The sequence below is a fragment of the Hordeum vulgare genome, chromosome 7H (genome assembly GCF_904849725.1).
Source record: "Hordeum vulgare subsp. vulgare chromosome 7H, MorexV3_pseudomolecules_assembly, whole genome shotgun sequence".
Classification (NCBI taxonomy): Eukaryota; Viridiplantae; Streptophyta; class Magnoliopsida; order Poales; family Poaceae; genus Hordeum; species Hordeum vulgare.
This window is the reverse complement of record NC_058524.1, coordinates 573,839,352-573,855,835: the sequence shown is the minus strand read 5'-3', so window position 1 is coordinate 573,855,835 and position 16,484 is coordinate 573,839,352. Positions and strand designations below refer to the sequence as shown.

General features: G+C 48.0%; 4 protein-coding genes across 5 annotated transcripts; 2 read left to right on the top strand and 2 right to left on the bottom strand.

Annotated features, from left to right (window-relative positions):
- Positions 1-503: 503 nt before the first annotated feature.
- Positions 504-6,267, bottom strand: LOC123412057. Of its 2 annotated transcripts, XR_006613391.1 has the most exons (3): positions 6,094-6,267; positions 5,878-6,014; positions 504-664 (listed from the first exon to the last, which is right to left on the bottom strand). XR_006613391.1 is itself a non-coding variant. In XM_045105010.1 (2 exons), exons 1-2 carry the CDS (start codon positions 1,180-1,182, stop codon positions 608-610), a joined length of 480 nt encoding a protein of 159 aa, XP_044960945.1. In that variant the 5' UTR covers positions 1,183-1,273; the 3' UTR covers positions 504-607. The 2 variants fall into 2 exon arrangements, 1 of the variants encoding a protein (XP_044960945.1); XM_045105010.1 differs by lacking the exons at positions 5,878-6,014; positions 6,094-6,267 and adding an exon at positions 760-1,273.
- On the top strand, positions 2,529-5,544 carry LOC123412056 (G-type lectin S-receptor-like serine/threonine-protein kinase At2g19130). The gene has a single exon (XM_045105009.1). The coding sequence runs from the start codon at positions 3,039-3,041 to the stop codon at positions 5,451-5,453; it is 2,415 nt and encodes an 804-aa protein (XP_044960944.1). The 5' UTR covers positions 2,529-3,038; the 3' UTR covers positions 5,454-5,544.
- Positions 6,268-10,644: 4,377 nt separating the features above from the next.
- LOC123411436 (uncharacterized protein At2g39910) lies at positions 10,645-13,996 on the top strand. Its single transcript, XM_045104377.1, has 7 exons — positions 10,645-11,154; positions 11,348-11,434; positions 11,610-11,800; positions 12,511-12,706; positions 12,793-12,857; positions 12,956-13,057; positions 13,529-13,996. The coding sequence occupies exons 1-7, from the start codon at positions 10,645-10,647 to the stop codon at positions 13,644-13,646; spliced, it is 1,269 nt and encodes a 422-aa protein (XP_044960312.1). The 3' UTR covers positions 13,647-13,996.
- Positions 13,997-14,027: 31 nt separating this feature from the next.
- On the bottom strand, positions 14,028-16,110 carry LOC123411437 (acetylajmalan esterase-like). Its single transcript, XM_045104378.1, has 3 exons — positions 15,355-16,110; positions 14,805-15,271; positions 14,028-14,708 (listed from the first exon to the last, which is right to left on the bottom strand). The coding sequence occupies exons 1-3, from the start codon at positions 15,614-15,616 to the stop codon at positions 14,193-14,195; spliced, it is 1,245 nt and encodes a 414-aa protein (XP_044960313.1). The 5' UTR covers positions 15,617-16,110; the 3' UTR covers positions 14,028-14,192.
- Between the last annotated feature and the right edge of the window lie 374 nt (positions 16,111-16,484).

The following is a 16,484-nucleotide window of genomic DNA, read 5'->3' as shown; positions in this document are numbered from 1 at the left end:
AACCTTCAGAAAAGATGGTAGAAACATGCATTGGAGTATAGAACTAGTGGGTTTTCAGAAATAATTTGATATCGTTGTACCTAGCTTGATAGGAAATCTAGGGGCCTCATGATGCATGTCCTGATTTTCTTCGGTCTATAAAAAAATTTAGAATACCAGATGAGTAGAAGCTGTACGTAAAAGCTCTGTTAGAAATAAGCACAATAGAAGTGGGTACCTGTGGTGGATGGTTGGTACAATTGTTTTCTGTTTGTTGTATATATGGGTGTGTAGCAGGTTGGTCATCGTAGTTTGACCGTTGGATGGCATATGGTGTGCTTTCAGGTGCACGGAACTACAAAAAAATGCAGCATTTTAGCACACTTGAAGATTACAAATTCTTATATGGAGATGTACATGCATAAACGGGGAGCGTCATATTAGAAAAGATTGGCATCTATCTTAATGAATTAGTATCGCATTGTAATATAAGGCAAGAAAATATTGTATGGCCTTACCGGTCGCGCACCATAAATATGTGCGTTGAGGGTCAATCTGCTTTTATCATGTAGCATGACAAATTTGAAGTCCTCATCTGTTACGTGGGATGCTCTAGGGAGTGAGTAATTTATGTGATGCGTCGAAATAGATGATTCAGAAAGTCGAGATGGTCCATGTATATAATCTGAAAATAAAAAGGTAGGATCAAAAAATGTGAATAAAATAAATAATAACTACATAAAAGATGAGGTATAAAAAGTGCATAGACTATGTGTATACCGCAACCAAGGGTAGGCAGCTGCCAACCCAAATTTTTTTGAAAGCTCCATCTAATATTGCTTTCTTCTTCTTCTTTTGGAATGTATCGATCTCAGTCATGACATCTTTGAGAATTTGATCTCCCCATGCGTACTCGCAAACCTCGGATGCAACTTCAAGGCTGCCTAAATACTCCAAAGGGACCATGTTTCCAGTTCCTGGTGTCAAATGAGTAGCCAATGCTACTAGGAAGAAGGTCCTAAAAAAGGTCTCGTCATCTAGATCAACTTCTTTTTCTAGAATAGTTGCAGCATAGTGAATGGGCGCCCGTCTACCATGATCATAATCTGTCTTGTAGAATTCTCGGTGAGGGGATTCTTCATGCTTGCTTATGACAACAACAGGCCTAGTCCCATGAGGAAGTCCGAGGACCTTTTCAACCATTTCTGGAGTGAATAGAATGCTGGTATTGTTTCGTGGGTTCCGAAATTCACCAAGCTTCGGGTCAATCCTGTCAATGATCCATTCTAGGAGTCCCTCGAGGGCTGAGAATTTGCTAACATCCAGGAGATTGCCCCATTTTTTGGTACGAATGAGGTTTTTCCTTGCGGGGGCGAGACCTAACACGATATCATGTAACCGGCCCGCTGCATATCGACTCTGGAGCATGAGCGACTCTTTATCTTTTTTAGTCATTGTTGATTGTCACCTGAGAAAAAGAGTGATGTGATGGGTTAGCATATTTGTATGATGTATTAGGCACGGTAACAAAATGCAGTACAAAAAACTAAAAGCATTGTTTATGGTCAGGAGCAAAAAAAATGGGCACACGATGAATACGGCGCATGACACAGGCATTAGTAAGTTGCTTCCATTGAGTGTATGTTTTCCATGGTGGCAATGTTTTGGAAGCAGTTTTTAATACAATCGAATCAGAGAGTGGCCACTGCAGAAGCATCTGTGTTTGATGCATTTTAAGGTGCAACATGGTTCAATTTTTCTGTACAATGGAAGCAAGGAATTTTTAAAAAGGGAATAGATAACAAATTTGCCGCCAAGTGTTCGTCTACATGTGACACAGGAAGCTTATTGGGATGTATTTTAGAACATTTGCATAGATAGGAAGCACGGGTGCGACATATGAAAATATTCAAAAACAAATGCTAGTCAACTAATGAACATATGAAACATTTAGTCTACAGGATGAATTAGACATCAGATTTCATTTGAAAAAAAATGAGAAAGAAATCCCAAATCTGGAACAACACACAAACAGTAGAGTTTACCTACGACCTGGGATGGGGAGCTCCAGCAAGTGGCGGCCGATGCAATGCGACAGCTTCAAATCGACGGGATGTACGCCCTGGCGATGTTGCGGATGGGATGACTGATCCGCTCGCCGCCGGCGGGGTGTTAGATCCGATGTGGGGTGAGCTGGTGGTGCGTGGCGGGTCGAGCACTAGGGGTGTGGGCTGGATGTGACAGTAGGCTTCCGTGGACCGTGAGGGTCGCGTCGACGGCCGGTGGGGGAAGCGGGGTCGGTGGGCTGTAGGGGCAACGGCGGTGTCTGGTGGCGGTGGAGGAGATGCCGCTGCATGCGACGAAGGTGGGGTGGCAAACAGAGGAGGGGGCAGTGCACGGGTGCGAGGTTGTGCCTGCGAGGTCGATCCGGCGGACGGTCCGGTGGAATGGGAGGGCGGCGTTCGTGGCCGGTGGGGGGGACGGGGGTCAGCGGCTTGGTTGGTGGCGGAGAACGGGATGGCGCTGGAGTCAGCAATGGTGAGTTGGGGAAACAGGGGAGTGGGCAGACACGGGCGGTTGTGGGCGTTGATTGGAGTAGATTACGTGCGGGATTTAGGGGATACGGTTTTAGTTTCTAAATCACAGACGAATCTGGAGCGTCGGAATTCTGCTGGATCGACGGGAGAAGATGGGTCTGACGATTGGAATCGTTCCAGACTATGGATACTAAGTGTTTTCCTATAGGAATACAGGACCACACTGCCGTGGTGCCATTACCAGTTCGCCAACGGCAAGCTGCTGTCCTTCCTTTGCGCTTTCCTTTCTGCCACAAATCCAGTGCACAACAAGAGCACGGACCACATTGTTTGCCTGCCATGCAGGCTATGCAAGATTCAGTTGATCATCACCACAGGAATAAATTTTCACTCCAATAGTTAGGCCCTTCCCTTGAGCTTAGACTCGGCCGTGACTATTTATCACCATGACCACTGAGTACCCAGTCTACATTTGCAGCCCTTGCACGACAAGTTTCTGCACGCCCTCACCGTCAGTTCACCATGCCACTCCACCTCATTTTTTTCACCCTGCTCTTGTACCTACACATCCCAGCAAGTTCTGCAGCGACGGACACCATCTTAGCCGGCCAGACACTTGGCGTCAACGACAAGCTCATCTCCAGCAATGGCAGGTACGCGCTTGGCTTCTTCGAAACAAGCAGAAAATCCTCCGGAAGCACTCCCAACTGGTACCTTGGCATATGGTTCAATACAGTTCCCAAATTTACTTCAGCGTGGGTTGCAAATAGGGATAAGCCAATCAAGAATAGCACCTCACTGGAGCTCGCAATTTCCCACGATGGCAACCTTGCCATCTTAAACCGGTCCAGCAAGTCCATAATGTGGTCTACACAAGCATCCATCACAAGAAATAGCACCACAGCAGTGCTGTTGAGTAGTGGAAATTTCATCCTGGCAAACTCTTTGAACTTATCAGAAGTTTTCTGGCAGAGCTTTGATCATCCCACAGATACATTTTTTCCTGGGGCAAAGCTTGGATGGGATAAGGTTACCGGCATAAATCGCCGCCTTGTTTCTTCAAAAAACTCGATCAGCCCGGCTAGTGGCATCTACTGTACTGAGATAGACCCCAGTGGCATTAACCAGTTCTGGCTTGCACCATTGAACTCCTTGGTACCATATTGGTCTAGCGGTGTATGGAACGGCAAATACTTTGCCTCAATTCCAGAGATGGCAGCCCATTCTATCTTCAGTTCGATATTTGTCAGCAATGACCAAGAGAAGTATTACACATATAACTTAGAAGATGAAACAATGGTTACTCGCCAAGTACATGATGTTTCAGGTCGATCAAAGTTGTTCATCTGGTTAAAGGGTTCACAGGACTGGGTAATGATATATGCCCAACCAAAAGCTCAATGTGATGTCTATGCAATTTGTGGACCATTCACGATTTGCAATGATAATGCACTCCAGTATTGTGATTGCATGGAGGGCTTCACCATAACATCCCCTGAGGATTGGGAACTAGAAGATCGAACCGGTGGGTGCTCAAGAAATACTCCTTTAGACTGCAATATTAGCAACAAAAGTACGACACATACCACGGACAAGTTTTACCCTGTGCCATGTGTTAAGCCGCCGCATAATGCCCGAAAAGTAGAAGAAGCTGCAAGCACGAGTAAGTGTGCACAAGCTTGCCTCAATAATTGCTCTTGCACCGCGTATTCCTTTAGCAACAGCGGATGTTCTATCTGGAATAATGAATTGCTCAACATGAGACAGTTACAATGTGGTGGCGCTACCAATTCAAATGAAGAAACTATTTACCTTCGCCTATCTGCTAAAGATATCAAAAGTTTAAAAAACAACAGAGGAGGGTTTGTTATTAGAATTGCAATTGGTACAGGCTTTTCTGCACTAGGCCTATTTTCACTTTTCCTATTACTGATGATTTGGAGAAATAAAAGGAAGAGCTCTGATCTCATACTTAATGGTGCTCAAGGTTCTAATGGAATCATTGCATTTAGATACACTGTTTTACAGGGTGCCACAAAAAAGTTTACAGATCAGTTGGGGGCAGGCAGTTTTGGTTCTGTATACAAGGGGTTTATAAATGACTCGATAGCTGTAGCAGTGAAGAGGCTTGACGGTGCTTATCAAGGGGAGAAACAATTCAGAGCTGAAGTGAGCTCAATTGGAGCTGTCCAGCACATCAATTTAGTTAAGCTCATCGGTTTCAGTTGTGAGGGTTCTAAGAGGTTGCTTGTTTATGAATACATGTCAAATCGCTCTCTTGATATCCATTTATTCCGAAACAATTCAACAATATTAAGTTGGACTGGTAGATATCAGATAGCCCTGGGGGTTGCTAGAGGGTTAGCCTACTTACATGAGAGCTGTCGAGACTGCATCATACACTGTGATATTAAGCCAGAAAACATACTTATTGATGCTTCATTCACTCCAAAAATTGCAGACTTCGGCATGGCAAAGCTTTTGGAAAGGGATTTTAGCCGAGTACTAACTACAATGAGAGGAACTGCAGGGTACCTTGCACCTGAATGGATTAGCGGCGTGGCTATTACACCGAAAGTCGACGTTTACAGCTACGGGATGGTGTTGCTGGAAATAATATCTGGAAGAAGGAACTCTTGCACATCATGTCCTGGTGGTGGCAACGCTGATGTTTATTTCCCTGTGCATGCCGCACATAAGATTCTTGAAGGAGACGTTGGGTGTTTGGTAGATCACATTTTACATGGTGATGTCAATCTGGATGAGGCTGAACTAGCTTGCAAGGTTGCGTGTTGGTGCATTCAAGATGATGAGCTTGATCGGCCAACAATGGGACAGGTGGTTCAGATTCTCGAAGGGCTTGTTGAGACTACGATGCCCCCGATACCAAGACTGCTCCAAGCTATGGCTGGAAGCTCGCATTCGACGCGCTCCTAATCTTTTTGTTTCATGGAAGTTAGCTGTATTGCGCGTCTAGATGTTGTCATATATCACTAGCCTTAAGACTAGAGTTGTACTATTTGCTATGGAATTGTAATTCTTATGATTGAAGAAATAGCTGTACTTTTATAAATTTGTAACTCTCCCTACATCATTGTATCCCGGAGCCATATCGAAATAGGCGCCATATATATTTCTCTCTTTCCTCTAGTTAACTTGGAAACTCCAGCTTTTGAGATCCAACTTGGAAGCTTTTTCTAGCCTTGTTACAACATCTATCTAGCTCGGTGCTGCACAATCAACATCCTTATAGGATACTGAACAATGCCCGGCATAATGGTAACTATGGTGCAGAAATGAAAGTTACCCCGTGCCAAAACAACGCGCTAGCCTACGGTATCCCATAAAGTCATAAACTCACCGGCATAGGCAAGAGGCTCTGATGCGGTCCGAGGCATGCATGCAGGCGGTGATCCCTGCTCATTGATAGCAAGCTGGGATGTGGCAGGTAACCAAGCAGGCAGGGCGCCCTAGTCACGGCTTCACCTGGAGTTGAAGCTGGAAATTATGTGAGGGGAAAACATCAGATAGAGTTCAATGGCGCGCCGTGACGCGAATGGAATCGGACGAGGCTCACCACAAATCAGACTCTGCTTTTGTAAAGGGTGCTCAATTCAATTGCAGGCGCAGTGCGTGCGTAGAGGCGGCGGGCGTAGGTCGAGAAGAGCGAGGGGTGTGGCGGGATGGGGGCCCTCGAGCAGCAGGTCGACGCGACGCGGGGGGTCGATGAGGGGAGATGCGAAGCCGAAGCTTTATGCTAGTGATACAATGGTACATTCAGTGGGCAAACATGTTTCCTGAGGAAGCAACATTAGGGGATGCGAATTTCATCAAATACATATTCCCAAAATTCTTCAAGGCTACAACACGAGCCTGGCGCGAGGCACATAAAACACCATGAGGAAATGTCATCTCTTTAGAAGGTGGCAATATCAGGCCTGCATATTTACCTTCAGTTAACAAGGAACATGTTTAGTTAACTGTCGTGAGTCCTACAAATACCACTTCAGTTATCGAACGGTCCGAGTTGGCTCCTCCGCGTAAGCATCATCTTCACCGCCCTAGTAGTTTTTACGTTTATTAGTGTAGCATATCATTCATCTTTCGCTAGTGGTAAAAGTTCTTCCTGTATAACAACCGGGATACCGCTGACTTAGACATGACTTGATTGAGAATTCTCTGATTACCTCGATGGCTAATATAATGGAACCCTAGAGTTCCTCTTACGGAAAAGGCTTTCGTTCCGCTTTATATATAAAAGCAACGATCAACAACATCCGATACAAATCCATGCCTCCGGAACACACGCACACACACCCACGACAGGATACATAGACGTCGAATGCAGCAACACCATCCCTAGCACTAAGAGCATCCGGGAGCTTCAACCATGAACATGCAACAGCGAAGAAGTGAAGCTACATATAACGAACCGTGGGCTTCAAGGCGACGCCTTCAGCAAGGATGCGACACCGAAGCGCTGCCACCGCCCGATCCGTGGATCAGAGTTTCCCCCAAAGCAACACGACGGGTAATGAGAGCTGTGACGACACCTTCAAGAAGGGAACGAGCTTCGCCAACACCGGTCCGTCCGAAGAAAGAGCAGGTTTTCACCCGGCCAACACTCAACACCACCGAACGCTACACCCCGGCTACCATATCGTCCACACGACCGTGGCTACCAGGAAGCACCAAGGCACATGCTCTGTCCATGAGCACCGCACCACCACCACCAGGGCCGCCGCTCAGGTATCCAAGACCTTGACACCATGTTCCCCGAGACCTGCAGCCGTTCCAACCACTACAAGAAATCTGTTGATCCATGACGGAATTCAGATGACGTTCCACAATCCGTCACACATACCGTCACCGATTAGTAAGCCGCGATTGGGTCGGAGGACAGCAGGCCCTTGATGACGGATGACCGGATACCGTCACGGAAACCGTCATGAATCGAAGAACTGGGCTTAGTCGGGCCTAGCAATTTTTCGTATACACCATTTAAACCGTCATGGATTGTCGTCCTGCTGATGTCGTGTATATGCCCCTTCTTTGGCCCATACGTTTTTCTCAACAAAAAAAAATTGGGAGGATCCCAATTTTCAGATCGAGGCCGTCGCTGCGGCACCGCCAGTGCCACCGACGACTGCCCCGGAGAGGGTTGTCAGGTCCGGCGGGGTGGTCTCTCTCGGCATCATCTTCAAGATCCCGTCGGCCTCCCGCCTCGCCGCCACCCGCCCTTGCTGCGCCGACGAGCCAGCCTCCGCGCGCCCGCCATTGTCGTGCCCACGATCCATCCGCCGCCCGCCATTGCCGCACGGACGAGCTAGCCGCCGCCCTCCATTGATGCACCAGACATTCCCCCGTTCTTCTCCACATCAACGTGGGCCAGGAACGAGCGGTATGTCTCTGTAGGGAAATCATCTCTATCCTTCAGATTTTCTAGCATCAGCAAACTTGTACTGTATACAAGTTGTTCCTTTCTTTAGTTTTTCTGTTGGAGGATGCACTCAGATTTGCTAGCATCAAACTTGCAGTTTATGAGAACGCATTCAGATTTTCTCTTGCCATGGTTGTTGCCTGCCTTAGCCCTGAATGAATGGACATGATCAGACATGTTTGTCTTGAACACTGAATGGATATGATGAGACATGTACGACCGGTGACGGTAGAGAGCCGTCATGATTTGACCAACATCGATGACGGACTACTAAATCCGTCATAATTTGTGGGATGGACAAATTATGACGCGATATACATGACGGACAGGTCGACCGTCGCAGATGGCCATCGATGACAGTTTTTGGGCTGTCGGTGACGGATAGGGGTTGTCATAGATTAACCGATTTCTTGTAGTTAACCAAACAGACGAGCGAAAAGGCCCCGCCTTCGCACCCCTGGTCGACCCCTAGTGCCGAGACCCCATAGGCCGGCCACAACTGGCCTCCATCGAGCCGTCCTGCAGCACCAGCTGTGAGACGAGCGCAGTCCCGCCGTCGGGCGCGAGAGAGTCCAATCCTGTAGCTGGGCACGAGACAAGCTCGGTCCCGCGGCACCAGGCGCGAGACGGGAGATGGACCACAGCTCGAAGAACACCATGCCATCGATGAGAGAAGTGAACGGGCGTCGAGAAGAGGGGTTGAAGGACGACACATGCGGCCTATAGACGAGTCAACGCCAAAACAATCCGACCGTCGCCGCAGTCAACCTGCCACCACCACATCACATGCGCCTCCATGTCCTGGTCAGATCCACCGCCCACGCCGGAGCAGCGCGGACAACAGCCCCATCACCATCACCTCCACAATATCGCGTCCACCCCCGCCCCCGCCGACCATCACAAATGCCGAATCTGGGCAAGGATGCCCAGATTCGTCGCAAGCTAGCTACGAGATCCCAAGCCCCGAGGAGCGACGCTGGGTGAGGGAAGAAGATGAAGCAGCGTTGACATGCCTCGATGACGCGAGAGAGGAGAGACTGAGCAGGGGCGGACCAGGACCCGACGCTGTCGGGCAGGGGGCGGCGCCCCGCGACGCTAGCCACCCCCCCCCAAGCACGAAACTAGATAGGTAGCCCTACCTACGACTAGAAAAGTATCGTATTTTTTTCTTCCAGTAAATCTTCCACTCATTCCTTCCATTATGGAATATCATTTGGAGTGTATTTTCCCTCTCAAAAAAGGCTTCGCCCTCACTTCACTGAACTTATTGGAAATGCCTAGGACAGAGTTCATTCACTTGCCCAGCAGCCCTTGTAGTTTTGGATCGATTCCGTGTATTTCACATATTTAAGAGTGGTTAGGAGAGAGAATCAATGTTTAGTAGTAGGCCCGGTTCACCAGGTTCTACCACTGTTCGGCCCAATCATAGTCCAAATCTGAGTTTGATCCTGGCTCAGAAGGAACGCTAGCTATATGCTTAACACATGCAAGTCGAACGTTGTTTTCGGGGAGCTGGGCTATTTAAAAAAAGAAGTATGAATCCGTGTCTTCTCTGCCATTTGATTTCCTTCACCACTAGCACTAGCCCCGCCAGCTACTAGAGTATAGCAACTTTCGCTACCTTGACTCTTCTTGTTATTATCTAGACCCATCAAGTCATTCAAAAGCAAAGAAAGAAAGATGAAGAGCGTGAAGGTTCGAGTCCTCTTCAAGGCATAATATGGAGAATGCTCATTCAATGAGCATTCCCCGTAGAAGTATTCCGGAAATCTGGGCCTGGCGCTCTCCTCTATCTTCTGAGGTCCTTAACCATCTCCCTGAGAAAAGTAGACAGTAAAAGCCAAAATAGACTAAATATAGCCTGAACGATCTTAAAAATCCCTCGAAGGAGATAATAAAGAACCCAAAGCAGATGGTATCCTACTGCAAGGGAATGTTTTGAAATGGATATTGTTCTCTCTTTGATCAGGGATTGCTATATGAAAAGAAGTGGAGTTTGAAAAAGGGAACGGAATGCTCAAACCGGAACTGCTAGAGGAACGAATTTTCAATAGCATAACTTGGGCTCCTAGAATATGGCGCCCTTGGGACAATCTATTTGATTGCAGGGTTTTGTTCCGAAGCAAAGATATCCGCGAAGGCCGGTTCGTTCGTCCTATTCTGATTTTCAGGACCAAGAGGTACTGGATTCTCTTTCGGATAGGCCCTGAAAGGAGAAGAAAGGCTGAAATGCCAACGGACCTCTGTCTATTCTCTAATTCACCCGATCCGATAGTACCCGTTTTTGAAACGTCCAGTGCCAAAGTCACTGAATGGGTAAGTCACCAATCCAATCCCTTTGACAAATCGGATGTCATATCCCCCCCCCCCCGAACCGCCGCCGCCTACACCACGCGGCCTTCTGCCGACGGCACCCCCGACAACGGCGAGGGAGGGGGAACCGGGGGGAGGCGCTAGGGTTGCCTCTCAAGGACGACGCGGGAGCGCTTCGGGAGGGGGAGCCTAGAGTTCCTTTCATCTCATACTCCTCAAATCCCCCCAAATTCCTCCTACATCTCTCGATATACTACTAGGTCCTGACACCCGGGACAGGTAACCCCTTCGAGTCTTCAACCCACTCAACAAACGGGCCGGGTCCAAAGTGACTTTGTGCAGTAGGACGGTCCTCGACCGCGCAGTCAAGCAGCCATGCCGCCGCCGGCCACAGCCGTCGCCTCGCCGGCCCTCCGCCGCGAGGACCTCCTCCGCGTCGCCTCCACGCTCCGCTCCCTGCTGGCCGCGGCGCCCTACGCGCCCCCCGAGGGCTCTGACACCTCCGTCAAATCCCTCCTCTCATCTCTCCTCCCGCCCCCCTCTGAGCCCCCGACGGGCGGGGCCGGCAAGGAGGCCGTGGACCTGCTCCTCTTCTGCGCGGCCGCCCGCGCGGCCTCCGCGGAGGCCCCCGCGCTGCACTGGGTCCCGGAGGGGCTCTCCAGGGCCGCGGCGGCCGCCATGGAGGAGATGGCGACGGCGGGCGGGTGGGGCGGCGTCGGGGAGATGTTGGTGGCCATGATGTCGGAGGCGGTGCCGCCGCTGAAGGACGTGCTGAAGGTTACGGGCGTGGACGCCAATGATGACACCATGATGATTGGGGGCGTGAAGCCGCCCAAGGAGCACGCCTTTGTCGCCGCGCACCAGTTCCGGTGGCTGTTGTCTCAGGTTTGTGCTCCATGATATAGTCACACAAGCTTCATTCTCTTTGCAATCAGTTGTTTATTTAGGAAAACTTCGATATCACCTGCTTGAATAAACATGTTAAAAGTACTGTGAGAAACAGAAAACGAGTTGCAGTAAAGTTGAGCCACTTCAGAATTGAAGGTATTTACTGCAGTTGCTTCTTTGAGTGTTTCAGATTAATTACCCGAAGCTTGGCGATCTGTGCTGGTTAGTCATTCCATGTGCTTTGACGGCATTGGATCATTGGTCGCCGGACGTTAAGGTACGATGATGTTCCTTTTTTGGTTTCTCTACCGAGGATAACATTAGTATGTGCTGAATAGCAGTGCCAACTTTTTATTGAAGCACACTCAGCTCGCCCTATAGTGCTGACTTCAATTTCCCCTAAATTTCTGTTGGTGAGCATTTTGAGTGAGAATGATCCATATGATTGACAGGAACAAGGAATGATTAGCTTCATGCACATAGCAAAGAATGTGAAAGTGACAGAATTAAGTTTGTATGAAGATGCAATACTTGATGCCTGTTGCCATAACATTCCTGCAGATGATGAGTTATGGTATCGCGTTGTTGAGGTATCGGTGCTGCTGTTGACTTGCACTCAGAGAAGCAATCCACGTAGCCCTTGGTACACTCTTTTCCTACTTGTAAATTCTCCATTTTATTCTTGTTGTAAATTCTCGGATTTTACATTTGAGTATAGGTATTTTGAAATGTATAAGAGGTTTATGATATAAATGTACTACTCATCTGACATTATGAGAACTGTGGTATGGCCTTTTCCTTTTGCACCAAAAATGCAAGTGAGGTCCTGACGCTTTCTTGATGGCCCGGGAAATCCACATTTACAAATGGGATGGCTTAAAACTGAAAAACTGCCTTTAAGTTAGTAAGAGTTACATCATCTTCTCCTTTTGTTAGTCAATAGTCACAATTATTTTTGAGGCGTTCCGCCTTGTATGCTTAGGCAGCAAGGCGCACTGGCAGTGCCTTGCAATTATGCCCGGTTTAGGCGCTTAGGCGTCAGGGCCGTGGGTGCTCGTGCTGGGTCGCCTATACCGCCTTAAAAACATTGATTGTCACTGTTTAGAAAGGCAACTTAGATGGAATTTGTTCTACTTATATTGAAGTACATCATCACTGTGGGGGAATCTGAGATTAATGGTTGTAGTCATTGGCTGAGCAGTGGAAAGCTAGGACAAAGATACTGACTTAAAGTTACTCAGATTTCTACTAATATGAGTTTTATAGGTACGATCAGTTGGGTTAATCTCTACTGTAAACATCAACTGCACATCTTGTTCTTTTCCTAAAACTTCAGTTTTCCGTTGGTTCCAGGTACGACCGTGTACTCTCTGAGATGTTGGGACACCTGGAACGGCAACCACTAAACAAAGAACGTCGTGTTGCATGGCTTACCCTTATTGGGCCAGTTTTGGATGCTATGGGCCTCTTCCTATTGGCACATTTTCGTCTCCTGTTCTCTCTCTTTTTCCAATGGATGCATGCTGATGATGATAGAACAGTTCTTCTGGTAAGGAAGTTGTCCTGATTATGTACGATGTGATTATGTATGCATTAATAGTATTCTTTAATATTTTAGCCATGTATCATTTGTAGGTTTTAGAGCGAATTCATACAGTTGTCAAGCTCACCTGGATCAGGAAGTCACCCTACACTTCAAGGTACTAGGGGTTATGTTACTTCTTAGAATTGCTGTTCTTCTGTTTTATCTACTTGCTGAATCTGAAATTTCCAACTCACTTTTTTTGGGGATATTTAGACTGGTGGATGAGCTTGTCCTTTTGTATAAGGAGTCAGCCACGAGAAAGAGTCGGGAGATCATGCGAAATCACATAGTGGAAATACTCATGCTACTCCAGAAGTAAGATTATCTTTCACTAGTGATTTTAGTTTTTGCATCACATCTCTATTAAATGGCAGTTGGATAATTAGGTTTGGAAATTAGAATATTAAACTGGTTCAGAATGAGTGCTTATTCCACCTTGTTGGCTGCCATTCTACTATATTGGTGGGCAGTTAAATTAGTTATATCTTGTTCTTCACTGTATCATGCTTGTGACTTTTACGAATTAGTGCTCAAGATAACCTTAGATTACAGCTGGGGATAATCTATCTAATCAACAAATGGAGTAGTTCGAAGAATACTTCTGGCTGTGGTAAAAATATTTAATGTTAACCTTATATTATGCTATTGGAGTGGTGACGAGAGTAAAGTATTTTGATCTTTAGAACTCTGACTTGAAACTTTTTGTACTTATTATTGCCGCATTTGTTCATTTCTTCCTATGAGATCTGTCATTCGGTCTTCTCATGGTAAGATGTACCCTTGTAGATGCAAGGGGGAGCAGTTTGAGGAAGCTTGGAAGAAGCATGAAGCTGACCCAGATTTAACATTGCTGCTATCCCGTTTCAGACAACTATGCACCGAAGATGGTTTGCCAGAATTTTGAGTTCAACTGATATTCTCGCTGTAGATAGTTGTTTAACATAGATCAAATCAATGCTGTTACATCTTAGCTGTCAGTGTTCGAATTCGGGTCCTTGTATTTGCATGCATTTTTTCCTGTAAGGTTTGCCCACCTACTCTCAAGGATCGAAGAGCACTGGAGGCTTCTGGTCCTGATGAAAGCGCGGTGGCGCTGGCTTGATACATGAACTGAGGTAACATACCAGGGGCAAGCCACTCTTATGCTGTAACTTTGTAACTTCTTTAGAGAAATGTAGGTTTGTAACAGTGTACCAAATCAAGGCATAAAACCCTTCCATTTTATAGAAATGTACTAGGTTCGTAACTGTTTAACTTTGTTTGCAACTGTGTACCCTGCCCAACATGCTAAAACTGCATCTTTACTTTTAGTGTAGTTCGTAATTTAGTCTGGGTAAATAGTGCAGAGCACATATATAGCATATGGCGACATAGGCCATGGGAGAACTCATCGAAGGCTCAAAATGTCACGGTGAGGCTTCCATCGTCGAGGGGTGAACCAAAAAGCTTATCATGTCTGCCCATTGTTCTCCGGGAAGTCGAGTATCTGCGGCTGAAGATACCTCCCATGGTAGATGAGCCTGGACATGGCCTTGTACGCTGCCTGGGTCATGTGGATGCCGTCCCAGCTCACGTACACCGACGGGTCCGCGCACACCGCCGTCCCCTCGATGCCGCACATCAGCCTCTCGTCGTAGTTGTACCTGCCGCCTGTGCCGCAGCAGGCCTTGTGGGTACTGCCCACATCGAAGCCGAGCGCTGGGGCGCTCTTGAGAAGGCTGAGGAAGGAGTTGAAGTAGTCGGCGTAGGCGATGGCCGCGTCAGGGTACGACGCCTGGAGACCGGCGATGGCTCGCTGGAGCTGTGTGTTGTGCTTGGCGGCGAAGATGTTGAGGTCCTTGAGGCAGGACGTGGAGTCGTATGCCGACGGCTCCGGCGCGGCCATGGCGGTGAGGTAGCTTGGGAGGCAGCCGATGGGGAAGTTGCCTGGGACGATGACTCTGCGCGCACCCATGTCAAGCACTTCCTGTCATGATAGAGGCTCCTCCAAAGAGTTAGTTCATCAGCTTAATAATCAATTGGATTGCATGTAGGTGTAAGATGAGATGTTTGAAGATAGTACCTTGGTGGCGTTGATGATGGTCTGAACCACAGCTGGGATCATTGTCTCCACCTCACTGACAGACTTGTTTGCCAAGAAGGCGAAGTTGTAGTCGTTTCCTCCAATCTCCCCGACCAAAATCAGAGATGATCGGAGCCTTTCGCGAATCTCTGCGCACGAAATTTTACACAGGGAATTAGCATGCCTGGCTATTGAAAAGCAGAGTGTGCATGCCAGAGAGAAAGTAATAAGAGGGAAAAAATATTTTAAATTGCCTTGGTCGGTGTTGTAGGTGGATTTCATGAAGTCCTTGAACCACCGGAGCTGCAGCTTGAGGGAGTTGGCGGAGAAAGGCATGGAGAAGGTCCGGTTGAACTGGTCTGCAGGGTCCATGGCGGTCGCTCCGGCGACGGCGAAGTTCACGCCGTGGTCGAAGCTCATGTTCTTGGCCAGGTAAGGGTTGAGGAACGGGAGGCCCATGTCCTGAGCTGCATTGCGCATGAACCAGATCGGAACACAGCGTCACTACAGTACATATCATGATACCAATCATCCAAGTTGAGGGAAGTACCGAGGAAGTCGATCATGAGGAGTCCGTCGGAGCATCGGCCGGTGGGGCGGCCGAAGGTGACGCCGTAGGGGAGGTGCTTGATGGTCTCGAAGGCGCCCGGCGGCGCCTCCTTGGCCAGGTTCCCCGTGTCCGTGATGGAGTCGCCGAGGCTGTAGATGGCCGCCACGGCGGCGCCGCCGCCGCCCCCGTCTTGCCCGTGGCAGAGACACGCGTGCAGAGCAGCGACGACGACGAGGAGGAGGAAAGCCGCCGAGGAAGCCATGCAGAAACGGTTGTAGATGATGAGAGCGCGTTGCGTTGGTATCTCGACAGGAGTCGGCACCTTGGTGGCGAATGGTCGATGAGTTGCTGCGTTGCCACGCTCTCCTTTTTATACACGGATGGAAGAGGCACGATGTGCTGGGCGGCGTTCTGGTTCTTCTAGTTCTAGAGATAGGCGTGGATTGACGGGGCGGTGATTTTCCGCCCTCGTGTGGATGTGTCAAAAGAACAATGGAAAAACATTCTCTCTTTTTCTAGGGAATTTGAAGTGCCATGCCGCGCGATTCTGTGTGTCCGTCGCTTTGCTGCTGACAAGGATGTCACGTAGGGTCGGATCCGGTCCGAGATCGTGGGGCTCGGCCGGCTCTGCTTTTGACTAGAGTCATCGTGACCACAGAAAGAAAGAAGGAGTCAACTAGGTAGCGGCGCCGCACCCAGGTCCTCCGGTGCGGCGGCTACTATGGTGTCCATGCACAAACATTTACAAAAAGATTAATAAAAGGGACCCGGGCTGCATGCACATGCATGTACTTGTCATATATATTGCTATAGGCTATTTTTTCCTCATTCTATCATGCATGCATGCATTGATATCATTAGGATCCTCTTTAATGTTTAAGCTTTAAAAAGTTTTATCTAAAGAACCGTTAATTCGATCGATGATCCGTTTTCACCGTTGATTTTCTCGCGACGAGGTCTTTAAAACTAAATCCCATATCGACATGTTTTGATAACTTTTTTCACGTCCGTACTTGCCACATTGTTTAACTCACTTGTCATATTATTAACCACTTACTTGTCTGAGAGAAATAACTTAATTACCATATTTCAATATTGTTTCGTACAAAGCTTGTTGGTGTTTGTAAATT